General features: G+C 56.9%; 1 protein-coding gene across 1 annotated transcript in view; it reads right to left on the bottom strand.

Annotated features, from left to right (window-relative positions):
• Positions 1-8,120: 8,120 nt before the first annotated feature.
• Positions 8,121-13,933, bottom strand: part of GAS7 (growth arrest specific 7) — a gene marked incomplete at its 5' end in the record, with an annotated part of 193,026 nt that continues 187,213 nt past the window's right edge. The window contains 3 exons of the mRNA XM_080827220.1: positions 8,121-10,090; positions 10,676-10,774; positions 12,502-12,581. Coding sequence (XP_080683346.1) covers positions 9,977-10,090; positions 10,676-10,774; positions 12,502-12,581 — 293 coding nt within the window. The 3' untranslated portion in view covers positions 8,121-9,976. The remainder of the gene's footprint in view (positions 10,091-10,675; positions 10,775-12,501; positions 12,582-13,933) is intronic.

Genomic DNA, 13,933 nt, shown 5'->3' with positions numbered 1-13,933 from the left:
GGGTCAGGCCGCGGGGCCCCGGCCGGGCAGCGGTGGCTGGGCCGGCGGGTGGGAGGGACGCGGTCTCCTGGCCGCCGAGGGCCGGCTGCTGCTGGAGACGGTCGCCGAGGTGCTGGCGGATTAGAGGATTTGTGGCCGCTTCACCCCAGTACTTGGAGGGAGGAGGGGCCGGGGTGGGAGTGTGGGGGCAGGCTCCAAGAACCCCCCCTGAGATTAAAAGAAAGTGCTGACAGCAGGGGGGCCAATCCATCTTGGCCTTCTGGGAGGACAGGACAGCAGGTCAGAAGTTTCAGAGCCAAAGCCTTGGCCCTCCCTGTTACCCTGTGTCCGTCCCTCCTCCCCTACTCCAGCTCTCCGGGAACCACGCTGCTCAGAGCCTGTCTTCCCCCCAAAGTCTGAGGCTCCCAGGGGCAAGAATTGAGCCCTGTACTGTAGTCGTTAAAAGCCAGGCTTTGGACACAGCCCAGGTTCAAATCCCAGCTTTGCTGCTTGCTGTCTGTGTGCCCCTAGGCGTGTTTCTTACCCTCTCTCTGCCTAGAATGCTCTCCTAATCTTTCAACCTCCTCAAATGTCACCTTCTTGGCAAGGCCTGGACTGACCACTCCATTTACAACAGCACACTCCCGTCCCCAACCATCCGCACGTGCTAAACCCCGCTTGATTTTTCTTCCTCTCAGGTACACCTTCTTACTCTCTCTGAATTGCCCGTGTGCTGTGTGTGTCCACATCCCAACAAAATCTCAGAGAAGGCAGGGAATCTGTTCTGTTCCCAACGGCATCTCCACTGCCAGCAGTGTGCCCGACAGGATGGGACCCTCTGTGAATATTCTTTGACTGAACAGGCATAATGATAGTGTCTACCTCATTGTCATGTTGAGGTTAAACTGAATTAATATGTACAGCACACTTAGAACAGAACCAGGTACACGGTCGGTACTAAAGACATGTTCGTTGTTGGTATTGTTCATCTGGGATGGAAATCAAAGCCTAAAGGGCCCGCGGGGGCCAGCAGGTGGAGTGACTGAGTGAAGCAGGTGAATCGGGGACAACGGGGAGTGGTGAGGCGCAAGCCACCTAATGGAAGGGGCTGCCCATGTTCAAAGCCGTTGAGTGTGGTCATTTGGAATTATGGCCCAGTGGTTCTAGATTTTTCAGTCCTGACCCCTGTGGTTCCAGAGGATTTCTCAGGAGGCCTTAATGCTAGGGGTGTGTGTGTGTGTGTTTCAGGGTCTGTGTGTACTTAGTATTTTTTCCCATCAGTTTGTGAGAGCGTATCATTTCTTAATAAAAGACTTTCCTTTTTTTGTTATAGACTTTTAGTATCTTGTAGCAAAGCGTTTGTTCTCAAGAACGGTTGAGAAAGGACAGTCACCACAGTCAGAAACTAACCAACCGCCCCCCCCCCCACCCACCCCAGCCCATGAAAAGTGAGGCGGGGGGCTTTACCCCTTGTCTCCGAGGTGGTTGGGGCGCCCCCTGGTGGGGCGCCTGGGTGGTTCAGTAGGTTAAGCATCAGACTCTCGGTTTCCACACAGGTCATGATCTCAGGGTGGGGGGATCCAGCCCCGCGTGTGGAGTCTGCTGGAGAGTCTCTCCCTCTGCCCCTCCCCCACTGCATGCTCTAAATAAAATAAATCAATAATCTTAAAAAAAAGAAGTGCCTCTTGGTGCTGAGCCTGTTCATACTGAGTCTGCAGATCGGGGGAGGCCGATGTTACAGGCATGGAGCCCCAAAAGGCAGGCAGCCTGCTGGGGTCCCATGGCTGCTACATGGCAAAGCCAGAAGGAAAGCTCTGGTCGGCCAGGCTCCCCGTTCGGGGTCTTCTCATTACATCACAACAACTCCTTTCTCGAGGAGGCCTGAGTGACGGGGCTGTGGGTGAGGACCCGGGGTCACCAGGTGGGCGAGATGGGGGACGGGCCCTGGGTTAATGCAGGAGGCAGCTAGAGGCCGCCCCCCACCCCTCCTCCGTTCCTCCCCCGCCCCTCCCCCTCACCGCCCCAGGGCCTTCTGTCTGGCTGAGGGCAAGGAGGAAGGAGCCAGCCCAGGTGGGACGCAGCCTTGTACTTTAGGCCGGAGTTCCTCAGGCTGCGGCGCCCCCGAGGGGCCCGGCCTCGTGATGGGACCACAGGCAGCTGTGTTGATGCTGCCGAGAGAGGGGTCAGGACCTGGGGGTTTGTTTGAAAACCTGCATAAACATCTTCTATCAGTGGGAGAGTTTATACTTATGCTCCTTAGCCAAACAAGTTGTTGGAGATGATGTATTGTGAACGGATTTGTTAAGTCTGAGCTGGGGCCATAAACTCTCCTCAGACCCCAAAGGAAGGCTGCAGGGGGGAGGCCCGCCCCCCAAACAGAGGACCTCAGTTTGTGACACCCCCTCCCGGCCTCGCTGTGGGGAGACGTGGTCTCTTCTCTGGGGCTGGCCTTGTCGCCACCCCCCCCATCCCCCCCAAGCCAGGAGCTTGGTCTGGGCTGCCAGCCTGGCCCAGCCCCCAGCGCTCACCCTCACTCCCCTACCTGCCCCTACTCTGGGCTGAAGGACAAGATGGCCTTTCCTCCCGTGGCCTGGAACCGGGGCCTGAACCCCAGTGTGCACTGAGCCGGGAAAGGGGGTACAGGAGGGTGGGTGGGTGGCAGAAATCCTGAGTCATCCTCGGTACCCCCGTCACACCCCACCCCCAATCTGTCGAGATGTTGGGGCTACCTTCAGAGCGCATCCAGACCCTGAACCCTCCCCCACTCTTCCGCTGTGACTGTGACCTGCGGGCACCATCGTCCCCTCTCGGCCCAGCTTCTTTGCCTGCCTGCCTCCGCCCTTGTCCCCAGCAGTCCTGCAGCCAGTCCTCCAGCCATGAAGTCGGGCCACATGCTCCTTGGCTTGGACCCCCCAGCGTGAAAGCCCTACAAGGGCCCGCTCCCCCCACCCCCACCATCCCTCCACTCGGGCCTCGCTGCCCCCAACCCAGTAGGTGTCCCTCCCCCACCCCCACTGCCTATAACCCAGCCATCTCCTGCCTGGAACATTCTTCCCACAGCTACCTCCTGGGATCCCCCCGCCCCCCACCCCAGGTCCCCTTGCCTTTGAGCAAACGTCACCTTCCGAACGAGGCTGTCCCTATCCGCCCTACTTAATGCATCTTACCCAGGGTCCTCCCTGAAATCACCCATCCTTACACCCTGCCCCGTCCTTCTGTCTCCCTAACCCTGAACACCTTCGCCAACCAGACTGGATTAGTCCCTCTGTGGACTGTTGCCTCTCTCCCTGCTAGAAAGCCACCTCCAGGAGAGTGGGGCTCTTTATCTGGTCCACTCGCTGACGTGTTCACACTCCCCAAAGCCATGACTGGTGTATAGTAGGTGCTTAATTGTTGCAAGAACGAATGGATAAATGGATGGATGGATGGTTGGATGGGGAAAGAGGGAATAGCAAGGAACCCCTTCCGTCCACAGGGACAGAAGTCTCCAAGGGGAGGGGGCCGAGAGGGGCCAGATATTGTGGGTCTGGCAGCACGGTGCCCATCTCGGTAGGTGGGTGGGTGGGGTCCACGTCCAGACACCCTCAGCTAAGACATCAGGCACAAAATTATCGCCACCCCTGGGAGCCTGGAAGGACTGCTGAGACCATTTATACAAAGGAGAGGGTGACAGCGCCTCCAGGAAGGAGGGTCACCCAGCAGGACCCAGTGTCTCCGGACAGTTTATTTTACATGGGATGAGTCTAACCATCTTGAGTGTACACACAGAGCCAAAGTCGGGGGGGGGGGGGGATGAGAGAGCATCTCACTTCCTGAAAACGCTTTAGAATAATGCAAAACAAGTATATATAGCGAACGCCTTCAAAATTTAAACCCTTTAAACATTTAATTCTTTAGCATTAATACACACAAATGCTACTACGGGAGGTGGGGGGGGAGGGGGAAGGGCGGGTTACAGCCTCTATAGGGATCGGAGTTTCAACAGTGTTACTTATAAATTATAGTACATCAATTTTATTTACTGATCTAGGCAGCCAGAGGGTGGAAAGATATACAATGTGGAGTAAACACATTCATACCGGGATGAGGAATGCTGGCAGGAGACACGGCTTTTTTAACATTAAAAATGTATAAAGTATTTAGCAAAAGTTACAGAAAACAGACCAAATAAGCAAGTTTATTTTGTTAGAAAATCCCACTGTCGTAGGGTTTGCTGATGTGCTCGTCTGTGAAAGGACTGCCCCCCTACCCTCCCACCCCACCCCGCTATCATCTCCTTCCTCAGGGAAGGGAAGAGATGCAAATTTGGGACCCCGTCGCCAAGGATGGCTGGTGTCCCTTTGAATGTCTGTTCCTGGGTCCACACGGCTGCCTGGAGACCACAGCTCCCAGCAGCTGGTCTGCTGCGTGTGATGCTGGAAAGGGCGTGTCTCCGCTTGCTTGACAGACAGAGGGAGTAAGGAGGTCCTGGGAGGGAAAGTGACTTTAGTTTGGGTTACAGGACCCACGAGGTGGTGGACCGGGGCCAATCCAGTGCTCTTAACCTGGCACCGAATGCTTTCTCTCTCCATCCCCAAGACGGCACCTGTGTGCCCAGACCCTCTGGAGACCCACCACTGCCATCCTCTTAGGACTGCTCTCCAACACAAGGGATCAGCGTCCCGCAAACCACGCCCAAAGAGAGATCCAAAGACGCCCCCAGCCCCCTCAGAAGCACCTCCCAACGAAGACTCCTTTCTAAGCCCTGGCATCAAAAGGGTTAGGGAAAACAGAACAGCGGTTCCTGCCACCTCGTTCTCACCCAGACCTGCTACAGCAGGAGGGGGTCCTTCACCTTCAGGAAAAGGCCAGACAGAAGTAAAACTCCCATGGGGGTGGTGGGGGGGGATGCCAAGACTCGTCCCTGGCAAAACTCAACTCAGATGTGCCCAAGGACGGGATCCCACAGACTTGGGCTCCACGGCCCACACCTGTCCCCCGGCCTGGCCCCGGGAACGTCTTCCGTTTGCTCAGAGGGCTACTTGGTTGCCTCCAAGGGCTCACCTCTCCTCCAGCAGGGCACCATCGAGATCTGACTGGGAGGAGTCGTCACCTGGGTCGGGGGGTGAGGGGATCATGCTCCTTGCCTGCCTGGCGTTGGCTGGGTCCTGGGCTCATCTCTGCCACCATGTGCCGCTCCCCTCCCCCTCCCGGGGGCTGCAGGCACAGGCTTGGCTTGGTGTGACCACCAGCTCAGGAAGGGCCCAGCCGTGCCAAGCAGCTCATGGAAAGAGGCTTTGTCTCCATCCTGCTTGCCTTGGTCCTTGGAAATAGACCTCAGGACATGAGATCTAAGATCGGGGTCGGCGGGGAGACCCCGAAGGTAATGACGTACAAGTGTTCCTTCCAGGGCCCTAGGAGGAACTCCCTCATTCTCAACAGCTCGGGAAACTCTTAATTTTAGCTCCATTCGTGTCTAAACGAGAGAAGCGCCAGGGGATCCCTCTGGGGAGGATATCAGACACCACCACACACAAGCATGCCGACGGGGCTCAGGGCAGGCATGACAGCTTTGGGTACAGACCTGGAGAAATGAGACGGGGAGGAGGGAGAGCAGTAGGTGGAGGAGACTGGGGAGACCAGAAGGCACAGCTGCGGCCTGCTGATGGAGGAACAGAGATCCGGGGAGAGGTCACGGCCAGCCCAAGGTCGCCCCCTGCGTCTCCACCCGCACTGTCCATCCGCCTTCCACGCCCCCCCCGACGAGATTCAGTAGAAGCCGAAAGCCATGTGAGCTGAAGCGAACCCCCCTCCCTCCCCAGGAGTGCATGGATCTACCAGCCAAGGTGTAAGCTTTGGGGTACAGCAGAAGTGGGAGGCGCCCCTCCCCCAGCCCCCCAGCCCTCTTCCGCACAAAAACCTATAATGAACCACAAGGGCAAGTGTGAGCCCCAAGAACCATGGCGGGCATGGCTGGCATTTGGAGGAGCCTCGGGAAGCACAGGGAGCAGCCGTGCACACAAGCCGAGGACCCCAGGCCTGGAGCCTCCAAGCCAAACAACACATTTCACAAGCGAGGAAGCCCGTGGCTCGCCCATGGGACAGCGTGCGATTCCACGAGACATGGGACGTGCTAGGGACGCACACAACGTGGGTGACCTGAAGCATGAAGCCAAGGGAAAGCAGCCAGACTCGACGGCTACATCAGGGGCTCCTTTCATAGGACATTCTAGAAAAGGCAACCCCATAGGGTGCGACAATCCATCGGGGGTCGCGGTGGGGGCAGGAAGGGGAGCGGGTGTGGATGATCAGCTCTTAAAGGAGCTGGAGGGAATTTTCAGGCGTGAGAGAAACAGGATGATGATTTTGGTGGTGGTTGTAAGACTGTAGGGTTGTCAAAATTCACGGACCCCTACCCTTCAATAGGGTGCATTCCACTGTAGGTCAGTAAACCTCAATACTGTATGTTTAAAATCCTCAATCTGGGAAAAAAAAAACCAAGGTGATAGGTCTGGGAGGGGTGGGAGGATTCGGGGGATACGCTGGTCTGTACCCCACTTAACACGCCTCAAGTGCTTTCCCTACCTGCCTAACCACCAGCGGGTCTACAGAATCCTGTTTAAACTCTCCCTGTCAAGGCCACTCACGGCTGGAAGTAAAATCACTTCAACAAGCCAAAGTCTTTGACGTCCTTTGAAGTTTATGGCTTGTATTTCCAAGAAGGGACTTTGGTTCCGCCAAAATTCTTTCGTACCCATCCACTAACCTAGTAATTGATTGGTTTTCACAAAGGGAAGAGAAACAGCCGTCCTCCCCACTGGTTTGTGAGCGCAGACACTGTTTTTTTTCGCTCCGGTCATGAACCAGCCCCAGAGAGAAGTGCCTTCTGGGGGCAGAGATCCTCCTGGCCCGACAGGCACCGGGTGGGGGCCACGAAGAAGGCCCACGGTGGTCCCACGGGCAGCCGGCCTCGTGGTCCGGTTGTCCAGGGCTTGGCAAGACTGATCAAAAGCGACAGAAGGAACAAGTGGCTTTGCCTGGAGGTTCCTGCGCCAACCAACGCACTTTGAACACCATTTATCTTAGAGATTTTCCCCCCCAAAATCAGGTTTTTACACACAAAACTATGTGCATCCATATCTTACAGGCGGCAGGTAGAAAGGGCTCACTTGTTCTTAGAGGACCACGGATGTGCCCGGAATATCCCAGACACTCGGAACAAGCCGGGCCACATGCTCTTCTAACCTGAACACCGACATTGGCCAGAATAAAATAACTGGATAGAGGGCTACTCCGGAGCCCTGGGATGTTCTAGACTTCAGCCTCGTCTTGGTTCACCCTGAGCGGGAGCCCCGTTAACAGACCCCGCTCCTCACTCCCTGGGCTCATCGGCCATCCCTGGGCTTCGTTCTTTCCTGTCAAGTGAGGAGAGTTATTTAAAAGAAACGAGAGAAATCTGAGATCTGAGTTGGATCCAGGCTGTGAGGACCAAGGGACTCCATCCTCATGGTCTGCCTTCCACCCGGCCAGGAAACACTACCCGGTGGTGGTTCGTGTTAGGATGACAGGCTCCGAGTGGGTTAAACATGGGAGGGGTGCCACGCTCTCATTCCGCAGAGATCTAGAGAGCCCCCGCCTACACGGAGAACAGAGGAGACGGGGAAAGAGCGTGTGTCCTGCATGTAGCTACAGTTCTGTGCCCACAGGATGCCTGGCTTGACCCCAGTATCTGCTCAGTGGAACAAACGAATGCAGGTCTACCAGCCCAATGGAGAGAATCCCTAGAAACCGCAATTTTGCAAAGAGCGCTCATACATGAAGGTCAAGGTTACTGACCTGCCAGACTCCTGGAGAAAACATACGTCTATGCCAAAAGGAGAGATGCTGGGCTTTCCCCTGCCCTGTGTTGGACCCGGAACTCACTAAGCTCTTTGATGAAGGAAGGAGCACAGAGAAAAAAGAAAATAATATGAGGAGGCTAATGAGCTCGGGCTGAGAAGGGGGTGAAGGAGGGGGGGAAGAACGACTTCAGAAAACCCATACCGGCCAATTCAGGTTCCCCTGGAGAGGCAAGAAAGCCCCCCGCCCCCTGTCTCAGGGAGGACCAGAAGACTCGGGAATCCTTGCCAGGGAAGGAGAAAAAAAAAACCAATGAGCCGTATCACACTCAAAATATCTATGTTAGTAACAAGGCTATTGGCTTTGAACATTTGAAAATCACCCACAAATTAGTCCACTCGGCAAGGCAATTCCTACCAGCACCCATTTTTCATAGACAAACCAAGACATAATATCCTAAAATCGGTTGCTGGTGTCATGGCCTAAGCCCCAATCCCGAAGGAGCGGTCCTCCCTGCCAGGGACAGATCCAACCTCCACACTGACCTTCTTGGTTGGGATGGTTCAACAGGGCAAGAGACAAAGTGTGGCTTACTCTAGGACACTGGGCATCTTTCTAAACCGCAAGAGCCTAATTCTGTCTCAGCAAAAGAGGTGCCGAAAGACTCAAGATGAGTGAATTGTCAATTCTTGGCACGAAGACCAAGGGGCCCGGAAGTTGTGCTCTTAGGACCGTGCCCTTATAGGGGGCGTATGGGTGCTGGACGTCCGAAGTCATCAAGGGGAAAAGCGAGTGAAGAAGGATGGGTTCTCAGGGCGTGGGTTCTGGGCTAGAATCTGTCCCCTGCTGGCCAAGTGACCACCTTCGGGGTGTGAGGTGTGGGCAGGGACTGGGGTGTCACTACTTCTTCTGGTCCCTTGGTGTGGATTCTCAGGGTTCGACACGATGGAGAGCAGGGTTTGCTGTGTTTCTATAAAGGGAGGGACTGATGAGCGGTGTCCTGAATGCTTCTCGTGTCAGGCCCAGACCCGGGTTTCCCAGGAATTAGGAGGTGGGGAAAGGGGAAGGTGGTACCAGCACCAAGCAGGGCTCCGTGCGGGGCTCTGGAACGTGCAGGACAAGATGAGGCTGGGGTGGCAGGACACTGGTTGGAAGGGGACACCCCGCTGAGACCACAAGAGTCTGCCCTCCCTATGCAATGCCCACCAGGGAGAGAAAGCCACATGGGGACCCCCCCCTGCCCCAAACACAGACAGGTGGAGCTCTCTGCGGGGGATGGGCGGGGGTGGCCAAGAGCCATCCCAACCCGTCTCCCACTGGGGACTGAGCCAGCCCTGTGAGGAGCCTGGGAGGGGGCAGGGGTGGGCAGAGGGAGCCTCCCTGAGGAAGCAGTGAAGGGTGGGATGGAATGGGGTTTCCAGCCCGGAGACTTGACAGAAGACGCCTGACCTAGCGTGAGACATGACTCAACACTCTGACTTGTGCTGAATGAGGTAGTGCCATCCCGACCTCTCCAGGCAGGGTCCGTCTGCGCAGAGAGGAGCCAGGCCTTATTCCCAAGACCCCGGTTGATGGAAAAGGGGCCAAGAGCCAGGATGTGGGCTCCCAGAACGTGACAGGAAAAAAAATAAAAGAGGCTGGGCTGGGCTGCAAAGAATTCTGGGTGTGGGGGGCTGCTGAGCTGAGCGGTGCCTTCGAGCGACAATCCTGATCCTGATACTTGGTTGGAGACAGGGACCTTTCCCCCAGGACCATCCAAAGCCCAGGACACGGGGGACCAGCTAGACAGAGGGCCTCGGGGCTTCCAGGGGCATACACGGGTGACGCGGCTGGCTCTGGGTGGGGAGGTGACCCCTGCGGGGCTCGGCAGGGGCCACCAAGCTCCAGCCTCAGTGTGTCCCTGGAGCAGCAAACATAGCACAGGAGTCGGGGGGCTTCCGCCTTGGGGACAAGGGCGGGGCTGTGGATCTGTCTTCTCGGCCCGGGCGTACTGGCCGCTCCCAGCAGGGCCTCCCTTCTGGAATCACCCCGGCTCGGCAGACCAGGACCAGGACCAGGACAGTGGGTGGGAGGGCAGGTGCACTCGGCAGCGGGCCCCGTGGCGGGCGCGGCCACCTCCTCTCCATGGGACCCCCAGCCCCTCTCCTCGGCAGGACCCCCCGGGGCCATGCGTGCCCGTCTAAATCTCCATGTCCACGGGGCGGATGTTGCCTGTCTTGTGCTCTCGGACCCACAGCTCCCTGTCTTTGGCTGGGTCCACTTTTTGAAGCAGCTGGTCCACAGGCTCAACTGTCTGCAAGGGACGGAGAAGGGGACACGGTCAGAGCCGGCAGCCGTGCCGGGGACAACAAAGGCTCCTGCAAGGTTCGGCGGTGCACGGGGGTGTGAGAGCGGAGAACCCCGGGGCTCCCGTCCCCACGCTGCGTCTTGCTCACTGCACTGTGCGGCGAGCCCGCAGGCCTGCATGACGGGGCAGGGGGCCCCAGGGCTCCAGGCCCGGGACCACCCCCTCCACCTGTCCCCACCTTAACATCCCAGAACAGGGCCGATGGAACCTTAGCTTCAGGGAATTTGAACATTTCTGGATTATTTATTTATTTTTAGGCAAGAAATTTGCCAGGGGAGGCGATAAGGTCTCAGCTCTTTTAATAGTCACAACCTTCTCTGCCCTTGGGCTGACAGCTGGCATGTGGGACGGACCCGCGCGGGTACCCAGGACAGTCTGTGAGCCCATCCCACGGGCCCATGCACCTGCCACCCCCCCACCATCAAGACAGAGGCATTCGGAGGGGCTGCTCAGCCAGCTGCCGCCCGGCGCCCCTCCCCCGCCCCCTCCCGCGGGGGTCCTGCTGGTCTCGGCCCTGGGCAGGCAACTCACACTTTGGTTGAACATGTCCGTCTCGTGCCTCAGCTGTGTGTACTGACACAGGTGCTGCCGGATCATCTCCACCCTCTCCACCTCCAGCCGCTCCAGCTCCTGCCCAGCGTGGCGGGGAGGGGAGAGACCGGACACACCTCTGAGCCTGAGCCCACAGTGTGGGGGACCCTCCCCCGGCACAGGTCCCAGCCACACAGCACAAGTCACCGCCTGCTTCGAACAGGTCCCAGGGGACCCTTGGAGGCTAAACTCACCCAGCATCCAGGGGGCAGGGGGCAGGGAAAAGAGGCAGGGGAGAGGCTGGGGGAGGGGAGATGCAGCAGCTGCGGTTTCCCGACTCCTGCTCTGCGGGACGCGGGGGTTGCTAAGAGCTTCGCGTGCATTACTTAACTGCCCTCGGTCATTTTAAGAGAGGCTCGTATCTGACATCCCTGGCCCAAAGCCCAGGGCATTATGGGAGGAGCAGGGTTCGAACCAGGGTCTGGATTCTGCCGCAGGGCAGCCCTGGCCCCGGGTCCCTGTCAGTTTGGACACGAGTCACATGTAGAGATTCTGTGCCTCGGACTCTTGGGGCTTTGTCCCTGGGCCTCTGCCTCCTCTCCTCTGTCCAGTTCAAGTGCAGACTAGAAACCAGGCCGGGGACGTGGGGGTGGGGGAGGCAGGTGGGTGAGAAGTCAGATGGCCATGGTCAAATGGAAGAGAGAGGGTTTGTCCTTCGGTTTCTAGATGGTTCTGCGTCTTTGGAATTTAGGGGATCAGGCTGCTATTCTGTGCACAAGTAGGTCACTGCCCAGGTGATTAACTGGGAAGAAGGGTAAAGCGGGGGGCTTAATTAGGAGATTAACCAGGAGGAAGACTAGGTCATGGTCCCTGGGGGAGGCCTCTCATCTGCTCTGGGGGGCGGACACCTGGGCATGCAGAGAGTTAGTCTATCCTGTGCTCGATGGACGAGGCTGGCTTTGGGCAGTGGACGATGCAGTGGACTTGGCCCAAGTGCCAAGCACACTTCGTCGTCCAGCCCAATGGGAGCTCACTGAGGACGAGATGCTGTTTCTTCATAAGAAATACTCGGGAGGCGCCCGGAGCAGGGGGGGCGCTGCCCAGTCAGTTCTGACTCCTGGTTTCGGCTCAGGTCTAGATCTCAGGGTCGTGGGATTGAGCCCCAGGTTGGGCTCTGCACTCAGGGTGGAGTCTGCTTGAGATCCCCCCCGCCCAACTGCCTCTCCCCACCGCGCTCTCTCTCTCTCTCTAAAATAAATACATCTTTAAAAAAATACTCAGAAAGACAAAAAACGGAGTCTGATGCCTATTCCCTGTACTCCTTGATCAGAGGCCTCCACTCCCTTTCCTTCTAAACAGCTATCCCAACCTCACTCCATATGTGTCCTCTGTCTAGGACGGGCAACCCTGCCGGGGGTGGATACTTTTCCTGTAACTTGTCCCCTGCTGGCCAAGTGACCACTTTCGGGGTGCAAGATGTGGGCGCTTTTCCTATAACTTTTCCTATAACTTGACTATTTGTCCTAAAGGCTCCACCGTATGTTTGGCTGAAGGCATCCTTGGTTGACCCTGATCCCTCCGGGGATAGCCCAAGAACAGTAGTAAGACCCAACCCCTGCCTGTGTTCACACAGCTAGAAGTGTGAAAGCAGGATCTGAATCCACAGACCGGCCCAGAGTCAAGGTCTTGACCTCAGTGGTGGAGAGATCTAATGGGCATCTCTGTGGCTGCCTCCGCCCCATCCCGCACATGCCCGCCAGCATCCCCCCAGGGCATCCGGAGCACCAGCCCCACGCTGACAAGCTCTCACATCTCTGCTCACTCACCAACGTGGTGGTCACCATCTCTTCAAACCACTTGGACTGGGCTTGGTTGTAGAGGTCCACGCAGCGCATGAGGTCATCCCCTGGAAAAGACCATTAGCCACCATCACACTCCGTCCTGTCCTCACCATGGCTGCCCTGCCCCATCCGTGCCCCATGCCTTCTCCTCTCCCTGGGTCGCAGAGGCCACTGGGAAGTGGAGGAAGGGGGAAACCCCTGTACCATGAGTGTTCATCTGAGCTTGACCCCAGATACCAAGAATTCAGGATGAAGGTTTCTCAGTATGTGTGTGTGTGTGGGGGGGGTGCTCCTAGGAACCCCCCAATCCTACCATGAACCCAAGAAATCCTTCCCTCTCTAAAGATGGCACTTTCATTTGACACTGGAGAGTCCTCGGTTAAAACGTGTTATAAGCAACTTAGAAGGAGTTAAGAGTTAAAGAAGAGTCTGGAAGTTGCACGTGTGTGCGTACGCGTGCCGGAACGTAATTCCAAAACACAAAATAATGTGTTTGACGGTCTGCGGCTCACTCACACACACACAGGTACGCTACGCGCCAAGCCCGGGACAGTGGGCACTTTGGGCGACAGGGGATGGGTGGGAGGGAGTAAGCTCTTCCCATCACATTTAATTTCACAAAAGAGAGATGTGAAACCCACTGAACTCTTCAGTCTTGAAGGCTTGTCCGCTATTTTCTGGAAGGGCAGGTACACGTGAAACATCTTACAATTAGGAAGGAAACGAACCGTACAACAGGTGCAAGCGTGACCGCCGCGCGCCAGCCCCAAGAACCTTGGTTTTCTGATTGTCACAGGGTTCCAGAGACGGGGAGGAATCACAGTCTGTGTTCTCAATGGGCAAAACTCGGGAGCCAGCCCCAAACTAACCTATTCGCTCTAAACCTAGTAACTGCAGCGGATTCAAAGTTATACCTCTAACCACATCCCTTGGGGCTCATGTGTATCCTGAAATGGAAGTGAAAGAAATCGGGGAGATGCACGTCCATGTGACCCAGGGCCCAGCTCAGCGGCCCCCTCCACTGAACCACCCCGCTAGCTGGGAGATGAGCCTGAGGAACAGAACCCAACCAAGGGGTCCTGATCCATCACCAGTGAATGGGTCCCTGACCTCAAGAAGGACTGACTTGGAGAGAAGAGAGTACATACTTCACTGCAAACACATTCCCACCAGGAGCCCGTGAGCCTGGGCCTGACCAAAGGCGGCGGGGAGAGGTCAGCACGTCCCTCTACAAACCTACAATACTCAAACCCCCACTGCCCTCTTCGTCGACCCTGATCTTGAGAACGTGCTTTGAAATCGGGTAGCTGTAGGAGATGGTGTCTTCTGTCTACGAAGCCAGCCCGAGGGTATCCTTCGGAACAGAAGGAATTAGGGTCGCGGCTTCTGGATCCGGAATATCCGGGCTGTCCTACCA

The sequence above is a fragment of the Martes martes genome, assembly GCF_963455335.1.
Source record: "Martes martes genome assembly, chromosome: 16".
In the NCBI taxonomy this organism is placed as follows: Eukaryota; Metazoa; Chordata; class Mammalia; order Carnivora; family Mustelidae; genus Martes; species Martes martes.
The sequence above is the reverse complement of the archived record's forward strand: the minus strand, read 5'-3'. Positions and strand labels throughout refer to the sequence as shown.